Source organism: Lactuca virosa, chromosome 8 (genome assembly GCF_052849685.1).
Source record: "Lactuca virosa cultivar CGN04683 chromosome 8, Lactuca_virosa_CGN04683_v6, whole genome shotgun sequence".
Classification (NCBI taxonomy): domain Eukaryota; kingdom Viridiplantae; phylum Streptophyta; class Magnoliopsida; order Asterales; family Asteraceae; genus Lactuca; species Lactuca virosa.
This window is the reverse complement of record NC_136433.1, coordinates 181,689,157-181,701,453: the sequence shown is the minus strand read 5'-3', so window position 1 is coordinate 181,701,453 and position 12,297 is coordinate 181,689,157. Positions and strand designations below refer to the sequence as shown.

The 12,297-nt window shown below is 33.0% G+C and overlaps 1 protein-coding gene across 2 annotated transcripts; it reads left to right on the top strand.

Annotated features, from left to right (window-relative positions):
• The first annotated feature begins 1,074 nt into the window (after positions 1-1,074).
• Positions 1,075-9,673, top strand: LOC145128655 (protein trichome birefringence-like 34). Of its 2 annotated transcripts, XM_079063477.1 has the most exons (6): positions 1,075-1,828; positions 1,907-2,102; positions 8,596-8,792; positions 8,868-9,023; positions 9,130-9,345; positions 9,426-9,673. In XM_079063477.1, exons 1-6 carry the CDS (start codon positions 1,467-1,469, stop codon positions 9,445-9,447), a joined length of 1,149 nt encoding a protein of 382 aa, XP_078919603.1. In that variant the 5' UTR covers positions 1,075-1,466; the 3' UTR covers positions 9,448-9,673. The 2 variants fall into 2 exon arrangements, with proteins under 2 accessions (XP_078919603.1, XP_078919602.1); XM_079063476.1 differs by having other exon boundaries at positions 1,076-1,828; positions 9,130-9,673.
• Positions 9,674-12,297: the final 2,624 nt, after the last annotated feature.

Genomic DNA, 12,297 nt, shown 5'->3' with positions numbered 1-12,297 from the left:
GCGTTTTTTAGTTGCTTCTGGGTATTTTATATTCTTCTAGGTTTTTTTCAGTTAATAGAGGGCAGTGGCACACATGTGAGTTTTGGAATCGATTATTCTTGAATGTTTTTAATGACATCGAACATATAAAGAAGAGAACCAGTTTCAGATTTATAGGTAAGAATTTGATGGTTGATTATAGATTCACATGGTCATCAGAGAGAGAGAGAGAGAGAGAGAGAGAGAGAGAGAGAGTCATAAGAGAGAGAGAGAGAGAGAGAGTCATAAGAGCATCCACAATGCAAGTAGTATAAGAGTTGAATAAGGTGATGATTAGGATTGAATAAGAGTTTAATGGAGTGTGGGTGATGATGACATGGAGTAAGTTGAATGAAGGAGTTGAATGAGTTGTAAGTATTATTGTATAGGTGTTTAATGGATGATATGGCAATTCATTAAACTCTATAGAGTTCAATGGATTGAAGATGCTCTAAGGACCATTTGTGTGAAAAAAAAGGATATTTTCATCATTTTATAAGCATTTAAAATAATCTGTTAACAAAGTTAGTTATAAAGACCATTTGTGTGCAATGTTTGCTCCAAGTAGACTATCTATTTTTTTTGAACGGCAAATGAGATAAATATATAAAAGTAAAGAAAAGGTACAAGCTTAGCCAGCAACTAAGACGCACACACGAAACTGGGAAGAAAATACAACATTATGAAAAAGTGAAATTTGAATGCAAGAAAGGTGAACAGCTCCATTCCACCCAGCAACCACCTCCGAACTTGCTCCTATGTTTGCACCAAATATATGATTGGGAGATAATATTAATCGGGGGAGTCCATATGTTTTTAAAAACTTTGTCAAGTGGACTATCCATGCAAAAACAGTTTCATAAAGACTATTTTAAAGAAAAATTAAAAAACAAAATTGACAATTATAAAATTTTGTTTCGGTTAAATATATAACTATTAATTTAAAGTAACAGTAACTTCTATTTGTTATTTTGATGAAAAACTCCTATAGCCATTGGTCAAAACTTGATGTGAATGCCCAAACATATATTCCTACTTTCGTTTCATCAGTTATTTTTCTTTCTTAACGACCATTGCTTTGCTCGTCACGTGCTGAGAGAGTACAACTGCAGAAATGTGAAATATGCAGAGAGAGGAGAGAGAGGAAGAGAGAGAAAGACTGACACAAACTTCCAGTAGAGGTCATAATTAAATAGCTCAGATTCCAATTTCACTCACCAGTTTCAAGATCAAAACTTGAAACAACTAGCGTGAGAATCTATTCTAAAATAAAAATGCAGGCCCGCAATACCATGTAGTAGTACATCTCCGTAAAGCACACGCTTACATCTCCCAATCCATCGGCGCCGGAGGTGGTGGTGAGGAAAAAGAAGCACCTGGTGGTAACGGATAATTAAGTCTGTGATTTCTTCCTTCGATACTCATTATTCTTCTTCAGAGAGAGAAAGATGGAGAAGAAGAAGCGATTGGTAAAAATATGGGATGTGAAACATATGTTCGAAAGCAGTCTCATTATCTTTTTCATAATAGGAGCATTGACTACCACCGCCGTTTATTATGTCAACACCGACGAACAATACACCAGTCCGGCGAGTCCGGCTACTGTAGCTCACAGTCCTAGTGTTTATGATTCTTTGGAAGGGTGTGATTTGTTCTCCGGCAAATGGGTTCATGACAACGATTCTTATCCTCTATACAAAGAACAAGATTGCCCCTATATTCCTGGTGAGTTTGCTTGTGGACAATATGGAAGAATGGACTCCAAGTATCAACAATGGAGATGGCAACCCCATGCTTGCAGCCTTCCAAGGTCCCGACATTAATTGTGATTTCAAGTTATCTTATGAATTTTTTTATTTCATTGTTGAATATGTATACATGTGTGTAGATTTGATGCCAAACAAGTTCTTGAGAAGCTAAGGGGTAAAAGAATAATGTTTGTTGGAGATTCAGTAAATAGGAACCAATGGGTGTCAATTGTTTGTATGCTTCAAGCTGTCATTCCTCCTGGAAGGAAGAAGATGCACAAGATCCAGGAAGTTAAACAAGTTCAGGATGTCTCGTTGCTCACCTTCAAAGCATTTGTAAGTATTCAATCACATAATATTATTTTTGTGATAAGTTATAGTTTCTAGATAATTTATTGGTTGATAAGTGAGTGAACAACTTCTCGTTAGTGTTAGATGTGTATAAGTAGCATAAAAAATTACCTACTAAACACCTATAACTATGCTCTTGTCAACAACCAAAATGTTACTTCCCACTAGTTTAAGAAAAAACAAATATGTAGTTGAAACTGATTTTTAACTGGTTTAACAAAACGAAAATTATTAATTGATGTAATTGTGAAAACTAGAAAAATGAAAATCGAATTGTATTGAATATCCCAAAATCAGCTTTTATAACATATTCAACTACCCTTAGGAAGAAGCAATGAAAACAAGTGCATTGGGATAAGATATATTGTTGGCGTATATACAATCTACCACACATTATTTTCACAAGATTTTAATATAGATATGCATTTAAACTGTAAAAAGAAATAGTACGTGTTACCATTTAGTAAAAACCTAAAAGGTGTATTTTATCCGAGAAAAATAGAAGTGTTGAATACACATTTATAGTATAGTAGGAAGTGTCAGAAGTTGTCTAAAATCTGGAAAATGTACTGTTATTTTCATTAATGCTTATGTATATGATTAATGCATGCCTAGACGTTTTTGTCCATGCCAAGTTGCTATAAATTTTTATGGTTGAGCTAGTACCCGAGATACCATCCAAACTTATTTGAAATCATGATCATTTCATTTATATCATACTGATTTGCCCATATGCGTTATCATGATAAAGAGCCATAAAGCCCGTATGCATGTGTAAGGCTAGGTGTGAAAAGTTTTATGGATTTGTAAGGTATGAAAGCTAAGATTATAGTGACATGAAATGGTAAGTATTAAAGATAGAGTGATGATAATATACAATAATTAATTCTAGATTTCTATAATGTAGCAACTCTTTCTTCGTCACAATAAAAAGATAGTCGTAAATGTAAGGGTTTTCTTATAACCATTATACTATACCAATATTGTTACAAAGAATATTGCGATCTGTGGGGTTCAATAGAAATTATATATTAATTCTAAGATATAATTCTTTCAAGAGAGTGAGAATGTAACAATCCACATCTTTAGTCTTTAGAAATAGACCCTATTCGGCTATTCATTGTTGAGTATGATACATTTAATGATGAATAATATGTAAGTTGATTAACACGTGACATAAGTCAATGTCATGTATGGCAGTTGGCACTTTTTAAAAAATGGAAAGCAAGGTGAACAGTGAACAGTAGGAATTTGGAAACTCGAAATGGGCTTGATGGGCTTATACTTGGATCGGATAATCATATTTAGAAAGGTAGAAAAGACTTTGTATCGAATTAAAAAGGGTGGTAATGATCTGTCCAATTGGTAAGATGAATTATCTTGTTGCGTACATAGTCTGCTAGAAGGTTTTGAGTGTCTTAATATGTAGTATAATTAACATAAACAGTTGTAATAGTACCAACATTTTTAATTTTTAATAGGAATTTATAAGAATACCTTTTCAGTCAAATAAACTTAAAAAATTAACATATTGTATGAACTTTTTTCAAAACATAGATTTTTCACATAAATTTATAATGTCTTTGCAATCATTTTTTTCATGACTAGGTTTTTATTTATTATTCTGTTAATTAAAAAATTGGCTGGTTTGCTTAATATAACGTAAAATGGATACATAAAACATTTAAAACTAATAAATCATATTTTAAAATGTAATAAAAATACAAATAAGAAGTTAATAATTTGGTAAGTTTAGAAATATATAATATTAAAAACTAAATATTACATAATAATTAGTAATATATTGTTAAATACTACTTAGTTAGTTATATTGATTTTTATTAAAAAATGATATGGCTAGATTAAAATTGTTAGTATCTATAAATAAGATTAGTAGAAAAGCTTTACTATGATATATCATATATCATAATTTATTAACTTTTTGTTTGATAAGCTACTTGAGATAATTTATTTATAAGCTACAAACTAGCTTTTCGACTACCACTTTAAACACAACCTTAATATGTGTGAGTTAACAATAGAATGTTTCTTATTTGTAATAAACTCTACGAATGTGACATTGTATGAAATTGAAACTTTAATATTTTTAAAACAATTTTGAAAATTTTGCAAATATGACATTATGATCTCAACTTAGGACGTATGTAAAGTAGATTTTTGTAGGCGTAAAAGTTAGTAAGAGCGTCCATAGAGGTGAAAACAATAAAATGTGAACTATGTGAACCCAATTCTTCTTCTTTTGAGGTTATTCAATTGCTTGGTTTCCAAGTATTTATGATTAGAAATTAAAACATTAAAGGTAGTTATAAACTATTTGTATTATTTTATGATTCTAATTTCTCAGCTTATAAATATAGGCTAACTTTAATCATTCTTATCATTATAAATTATCATCTCCTCTCCGTAAGAACTATATACCGTTTTCTTTTTATTCATTTTATCAGATTTATTAATAACACAAGTCTAGTCCCTTATGGTTTTCCAAAACGATTTCCACCCAAAATTTTGAGTTCTTGGATGTTCTAATTCTTACTGTTGTAACGTGCCAAAAATATTAAGTAAAAATTTCATATTTCAAACAACCAAAATCATTAATTCATTTATTCAAAAGAAAATCAGAGTATAATGTATTCTCAACATCAGAGTGAAATAATAAAATGAATAGTGGGAAATAAAACTTCAGGAGATGCAATGCGATCAAACTGAGTCTTCCCTTTAAAACTAAAAGTACCCGACACAATAAACATAAAGCATAAGCACGAAGTTTGGTGAGTTCTCTAAAATATCAAATAATCATACGGGCCCCGCTCACAACATATCGGGCCCGCCCATTCAATTCAAACGGGCCCCGCTTATCATACATATCGGGCCCCACCAATCATACATATCGGGCCTCGCCCATCATACATAAAGAGCCCTGCCTAACATACAAACGGGCCCTGCCCAACATACATGCAACAATGACAAAGACAAGTAGCACCCTACATAATATAATGAGAAGACTAACCCCACACTCGAATCGAATATACCACAACTCGTATAGATGTGGAACCGATGCTACAACCCACCTATCGAAACACCTAAGGTCAAACCTTAGTCCACACTTCTAAAACTAGCAATTTGACTAAAAATGAAACTAGATCAAAACGTTAACGGTCAAAGTCAACTTCAGTCGACCTCCACATTGTGGCCAATCCATGACGACGTCGTGGGCATCCAACACAGTCGTGATCATAATCAACTACCACGTCGTTGCCAGCATTTTTCCACACCGTGGCAGAGTCCCGACAAGTCAGTCGCGATGTCCTCATTCACCATGCTGTGGCAGCCAACTTGTCATGTCGTGGCTACTACACTTGGACAGCTTAATGCATTAAGCTCTTAATCCTCAATGCCTTCAACTCAAACTTTCAAGAGAGCTTTTTAGGACTCTAATGGCTCATAAAAATCCAAAACTTTATGGACATGCATGACCCATGCATGTCCTCCCTCAAACTAGGTTAAAAGATGAGAAAAGTGACCTAAAACTCATGCTTAGCTTTGAAACTCAACCAACTTCTAGATCTAGGAGATATAATGCATTTGGGACCTTGGTAAGCCATAACATTGCCAACATTATGCCTTTCAACCATACAAATCTCAACTATGAACCAAAACATGCAAAATAGCCTAGATCTGAGGGAGAACTCAACAAGATGAGAGGTTGAGAACTTACAAATGGTCCAGAAAACACACACAAGATATGGATGTGGATTGCTTGCTTGCTTCTTGCACTAAACCTCCTTCTTCTTCCATCAAAGACCACAATAGCACCAAAAGTGAGCTCAAATATTGCAAAGGAGGCTAGGGTTTAGGTTTCTAAGTTTGGAAAGTGATGAAGGCTAAGAATAAACGAAACCCTAGCCATCACTTCCTTTAAATAGTGCTCAAGGCCTGGAAACTTAGGGTTTTCCATAAAACAATCGTCATTACGTGGGGATCCAAAGAACCGCGTGTTCATTTGAGTGAAGCCACGCTGTGGCAGTCCATCAGCCACGCCGTGGTGACTAGAATACCATAGCTTAAAAACGAATAATTCATACCTGAAACCTGTCGTTACACATGACCATCATAATATATTTACCAAGTGGTATAAAAAAACTATTTTCTTGATACCTACTTGAAGTTTTCATATATTTTTTTGAAACCTACAAAGGTTCCCTTTCAATCGATTATCTTTAAATCTACAATACGATTCTGTCGATTTTATTCCTACACCTTCACAGGCCTAAATTGAGTTTCTTTAAACCTGCAACCTACAACATGGTTTAGCGATTTTCTTTCCACATGTTTACATCTATAATTAATTTTATCTAAAACTGTTATAGGGTTCAAATCAATTCTTGTAAACCTTTTAAGGTGATACTCAGTCAGCTTTCCGTGTTAAACTTGCAAAATTGACAACTTTAGGTATCACTTCCATTTCTATAATTTTGAAATTATCATATATCCATATCCATGCTTTTTCAAAGATTTCTATTAAAAGATGTGTCCTTTAATTATGTAGCATCGTCTTGGCAAACACAAAAAGATAAATTGAACCCTTCAGCTCACACCATCAAAGACATTTTTGATGATGTGCACTCAAATTTGTGAGGGCCATACTGTCACTTAGAATTGTTGCTAGATTTGATGCCAATTATGTTGTCCAAGTTTGAGCATTTTTCAAGCTTGATTGATATTCAAGTTTAATCCTTGGTGGCTGTGATATGTGATTTCTACCTCATTTTTTATGGGATTGGAGTTTCTCTATTAAAGATGGAGTTCGTTTCAAGGTGGAGTTTACAGAAATGTAAGTTGAATTCTCCCCATATGGGAGTTATTCGGCTCCTTGGTTTCCAAAGTCTTTGAGATTAGGAAATGTTAACATTTATTTGGTAGTTAGAATTCTTTTCATTATTATAGGGTTCAAGTTTCTTAGATTAAAAAATGTTGGTTTAGTTCAAGAAATATAAGTCAACTGCCTTGTGGTTCCCCCCCCCCCCCTCTCAGGGTTTCGGACTAAATTTCTATGTTCTTGTTTGTTCTGTTTTCTTTTGTGTATTAGTATATTATAACAGTAAATGATATAGGAAACCTTGGAAAATTAACGTTCTTAATGAATGTGAATTAGTTGTATATAAGACTACCTAAAGGAAGATCACAGTAACGCCATAAGAAATTACCTCTCAATCCTATAGCAATCGGTTTACGGTGATTTTCTCAAAAGGTATAACTTCAATTTTTTAAATCATTAGAGACACTAAAGGACTTGAGATGAAGAAAGTTTTGAGTACTTATTAAAATTTATATAGTGTGAAAAGTCATATTTACATTTTGTTTTGCCAATAAAATCTTGTAACGAATACTATATCGGTATTAACAAAATTATCTCACAATGAGAAAAACAATATTGAAATTTGGATGTTAGTTAACGGGTTATGGTTACACATTTGTGTCGTTATTCCGCTAACCATAATAACTCTTGACCATAACAAAATTTTGACATAAACTTGTATTACCAATCATAATCTATTGGTGACCTACTACAAATTTTACCATAACCTAATTATTTCTATTGTGCAATGATTTATAAAGTTTAATATTATATGGCATAAAGTTTTTGTGGTCCTATTTTTACTTCAAAATTCGTTTTTATACACTTGATTTTGTATCAATGGACTTGATTATAAATCAGTGGACTGGAAATTAAGTTCCAATTTTTACGTTAACAAGCAATATTCGAATATTATAGGATGTTTTAGAGAATCAAGACCCTCATGGTGTTACTCTTGTGATAGGATCCTTTACACTTTCATGACCATTCGTTTTTCCTTTTAACGTGAAAACTTTAGTTACATTTCATTACATATTTGAAATTCATAAAGTCTACATGATAGATTTCTAAATATGAGGTTGCATTGTGAGTTGTTGAGTCTGATTGTTTCTGGACACGGTACCTTTTTCAAAAATTCGGATAATTTTTTTTACAACGAGTAAATGAACATAGTTTTGGAGACCCTTTTTCAAATATCAGGATTCATGATGTTTGTATAACTTCAATAACAAATGATATGTGTTGCCATAGAATTGTTTTTAAATCCACAAACTATTATTCAAAAGATAAAAGAAAAATATTATCATGATTTAGGTATTATAAAAAATATTTTCTTTGTGGTTGTGAAGTACACGTTTTAATTTATACCAATTTTAAAGACATTTATTCCTAATAAAATTCAAGACACCCATTTATATATACTCTTATAGTTGCAACTTAGTGTCAGGGACATCGATAAGCGACTCATAATAGTGCTTACATATTTGAATCATGAGTGGGAAAACGACTACGTACCCATATTATATGGGGTTTATGCTTTCATTATCTCTAAATTATTAGGTTTGTAATAATATAATTATTTCTATGTTTATATTAATGCAGGATTATGACGTTTCGATTGACTTCTATTGGGCTCCATTGTTGGTTGAATCTAATGCGGATCACCCAACAAAACATAAAAGAACCGATCGCATAGTTCATATCCACTCTATAGAGAAGCACGCAAAAAATTGGGTTAATGCAGATGTATTAGTTTTTAACTCATATCTTTGGTGGGGGACACCTACACTAAAAATCTTGTGAGTTCGTACTTCCAAGGTTCACATTAGTCATGATAGTTTGAATTAATAAGCTATAAGATTTGTCATCGTTAGGTATGATTCACTTGAAGATTCTACAAAATACAACGTAGTCACTAACCATCGTGCCTATAGAATGGTTCTAAGAATATGGTCAAAATGGGTGCGTACTCATATCAACCATGCAAGGACTCAATCGTACTTCATGAGTATGACTGCAACCCACCACAAGTAATATATCTTTAACTTTGTTTTTTTTTTTCCTAAAGTTATTAGATTTTTAGTTTATGATCTATAAATGACAATTTTTGCTTTCTTTTTGTACATTTATGTTCAGGGGCATAGATTGGGGCATGCAAGACAATGAAAATTGTTTAAATGAGACAGAGCCGGTAACAAAAGAACACTTTTGGGAAAGTGGTTCTGATTTAAAAATGATGAGAACATTAGAGTTGACATTAAAGAATTTAAAAGAAAGAGGGGTTGATGTGAAAATGGTGAATATAACACAACTAACACAATATAGGAAAGATGGGCATCCATCTATTCATAGGTTGTTCTATTCCACTTTGAAAGCAAAACAACTATCCAATCCTTCACGTTATGCTGATTGTACACATTGGTGCCTTCCAGGTGTCCCAGATATTTGGAATGAGCTACTCTTAGCTTATATTCTTCGAGGACTAAAATAAAATTTCTTTCTTTGGACAAAGTCGTATATATAGTAATATGTAAACTTCAAGTAGATTAATTTGTTATTGTGGTTTACCGTGAAACACGAACCTTACAAATATATAGTCATCCTAATTGGAATGTGCTTGTTTATGTTGCGGCTTAATTAAAATTTGTTAAATGTTCATGAAAGAAAAATGTTCATTCAATCCTATGATGTTTCTAAATATTTACATTCAAGCTTTTATAAAGGTGGAGATAATTTGACGTATATCGTAAAATTTTGAAAACATAAAATTGACACATATTTACTAAAATTAAGGAGTTATCTAATCACATGATTTTACAATTAAAACTGAATACTTTAAAAAACGGAAATGCCCTAATTAATTTGAGAAAATTGAAGGTCTAAAGAATGAAATTTGAGGCCTACACATTGGAAAACTACAAGATTCTAAAAATTGAGAGTAACGTAGTCATATTCATTCGGTTAGTAACTCGATAAAATATGTAAAAAAATTTAACAAATTGTATTGAAATTTTTATCCCTACTCTAATAAAAGAATAGTTTTTATGATATGTCATTTTTTGTTAACCCGTGTTTTTGTTTTCTGCTCAGACCATGTATTTATCTTTGTTATTAATCTTGTTCTTACTAACTGTAATCCTATAAAATCAGGTATATAATTACGTCTATTACCCTCTGCAACACAAGAAATCAGCATAAAATCAGGGATAATAGTATAAATTTCCCTCCTTCAAATTGCACACAGTATGACTAATACTATGCTATTAGGCCAAGGAGTATGGTCACTACATACCAACTAGAAAAGTGTTGTCTGATTTGCATCACGTCATCTCCACTACATGTTCACTACCACACTACTACCCCTTGGAAATGGTTACCACTCCATTATCATTATACTTTTTTTAATATTAAACTAAATAAAGAAACGAAATTTATAAAATTAAATAACATTTAACTAATTTATAAAAATAAATATATATATATATATATATATATATATATATATATATATATATATATATATATATATATATATAGTTGAGGGTTTAATTTAATTTAAAACGTAAGTAAAAGGGAATAATAAGATATAAAGATACATTTTTAAGAGACCCTAGTTCTAACTTCAACTAAAAACAAAATTAGATGTTTCCTGACGCCCTCTTAACTCCCTTAATACCCATTTTTTAAAAATGGTTTCCTTCTTGACCCATTTTCTAAAAAATGGGTTGTAGCTATTACTAAACTCAAATCTTCAATTTGCCATTTTTTACACCAGTTAATACATCTAAATAATATCTCCATTTAATAAACAAATGCAGCAGAAGTATTTTTGACTGCTTGGAAAGAAATTGATTGATTGATCGTGATCGTGCCTAGCTGGAGCCACTTCACAAGACACATATGCCCTTGGGGGCAGTGTTTACGCGTAGGTTGGCATGTCATGGCGGATTTCACGCGTAGGTTGATATATGCCACTCGCGTCGTATTGTCTCATGATCCCATTATTTTGGGTTGGTGATATATGTATAGTTTGTCGTAAGGCATGATTGGACTCCATTATGGAGCATGTAGTACATTATGGAGATCACCGTAGTTTATAGTACCGACATGATATGGTTGTGGTCATTCTTTTTTATGTATTTAGATGGCCAGGTTTTCTTCTAAGAAAGAAGTTAGTGGTTATCGATGCCAACAAATATAAATCCTTAATTCTTGCACACAAAGATAATGTAAAGTGATAAAGGGATCGTATACACAAGGATTGGTTTTAATACCTGTTTCTTGTATAGGTCGGCTGAGAACTTGGAATAATCAAAGGGAATGTTTTTGGGAAACTAGGTTCCATGTCGAGGAGGATGGACTGCCACGACGTGGCATGGAAGATACAAAATGCGTGTTTTGGATGGCCTCCACGGCCGGGTAAGAAGAAGGCCACGACGTGGCAGTAGCTGTAGCCTAAGCCCGAGATCTTTTAGGGTTTTTTCCATATTTAAGTCTCTAAACTATAGGTTTAAGGCATTATCTTCAACCTCCAACCCTTCCATATTAAACCCTAGCCTCCATGCATGATTGAGAGTCCATTTCCTTGATTTGGAGATTTGTTCTTGGATTTTTGGTGGAGTTTGAGAAGAAGGAAGTTTACAAGGAAGCAAGGAGCAAGTTTAGATCCATTATTCTTTTCAGTTTTATAAACTATTGGAGGTATAAAGTTCATACCTTGACATCTTTTCTTTTAGATTCAAGTTCTAGGTCATATTTGGGTGTTTTTGGTCCCTTCCTTGGGTGTTTTTGTAGTTTGAGGAACTCCAACACTTGTGTTGGATTTCTTAGGTCCTTGGACTTCTTTTTGTTAAGAAAAAGGATCATTTTTAGTGTATTTTTTCTTCATGCTAAATTTATGGCCTCAATAAGGACTTAACGGACTTAAAATTGTAGATTTAGCCTTGAAATGGAGTCCTAATGGATAAAGTTGGAAAATTTATCCATTAAGTCATTGAAAAGAAGTAGATATGAGATTTTGGGTTCATATCTATAAGGATTAAGCACTTAATGAAATTTTTGGCCTTCTGATGGTTCTCACGACGTGGCAAAGGGATTGCCGCGATGTGGCGTTTTTCTGAGTCGCAACTATTTTGTCCTGGTGTGTCCACGGCGTGGCTAAGGGATAGACATGGAATGGCAAGGATCTGTGAGTCAACTATTTCGTCCCAAGAGGCCCATGACATGGTAGAATGAGCTCCACGTTGTGGAAAGAGTGTTTTGTTGACCATTGACTTTTGTTAACCGTTGACCGTTCAATTTTGA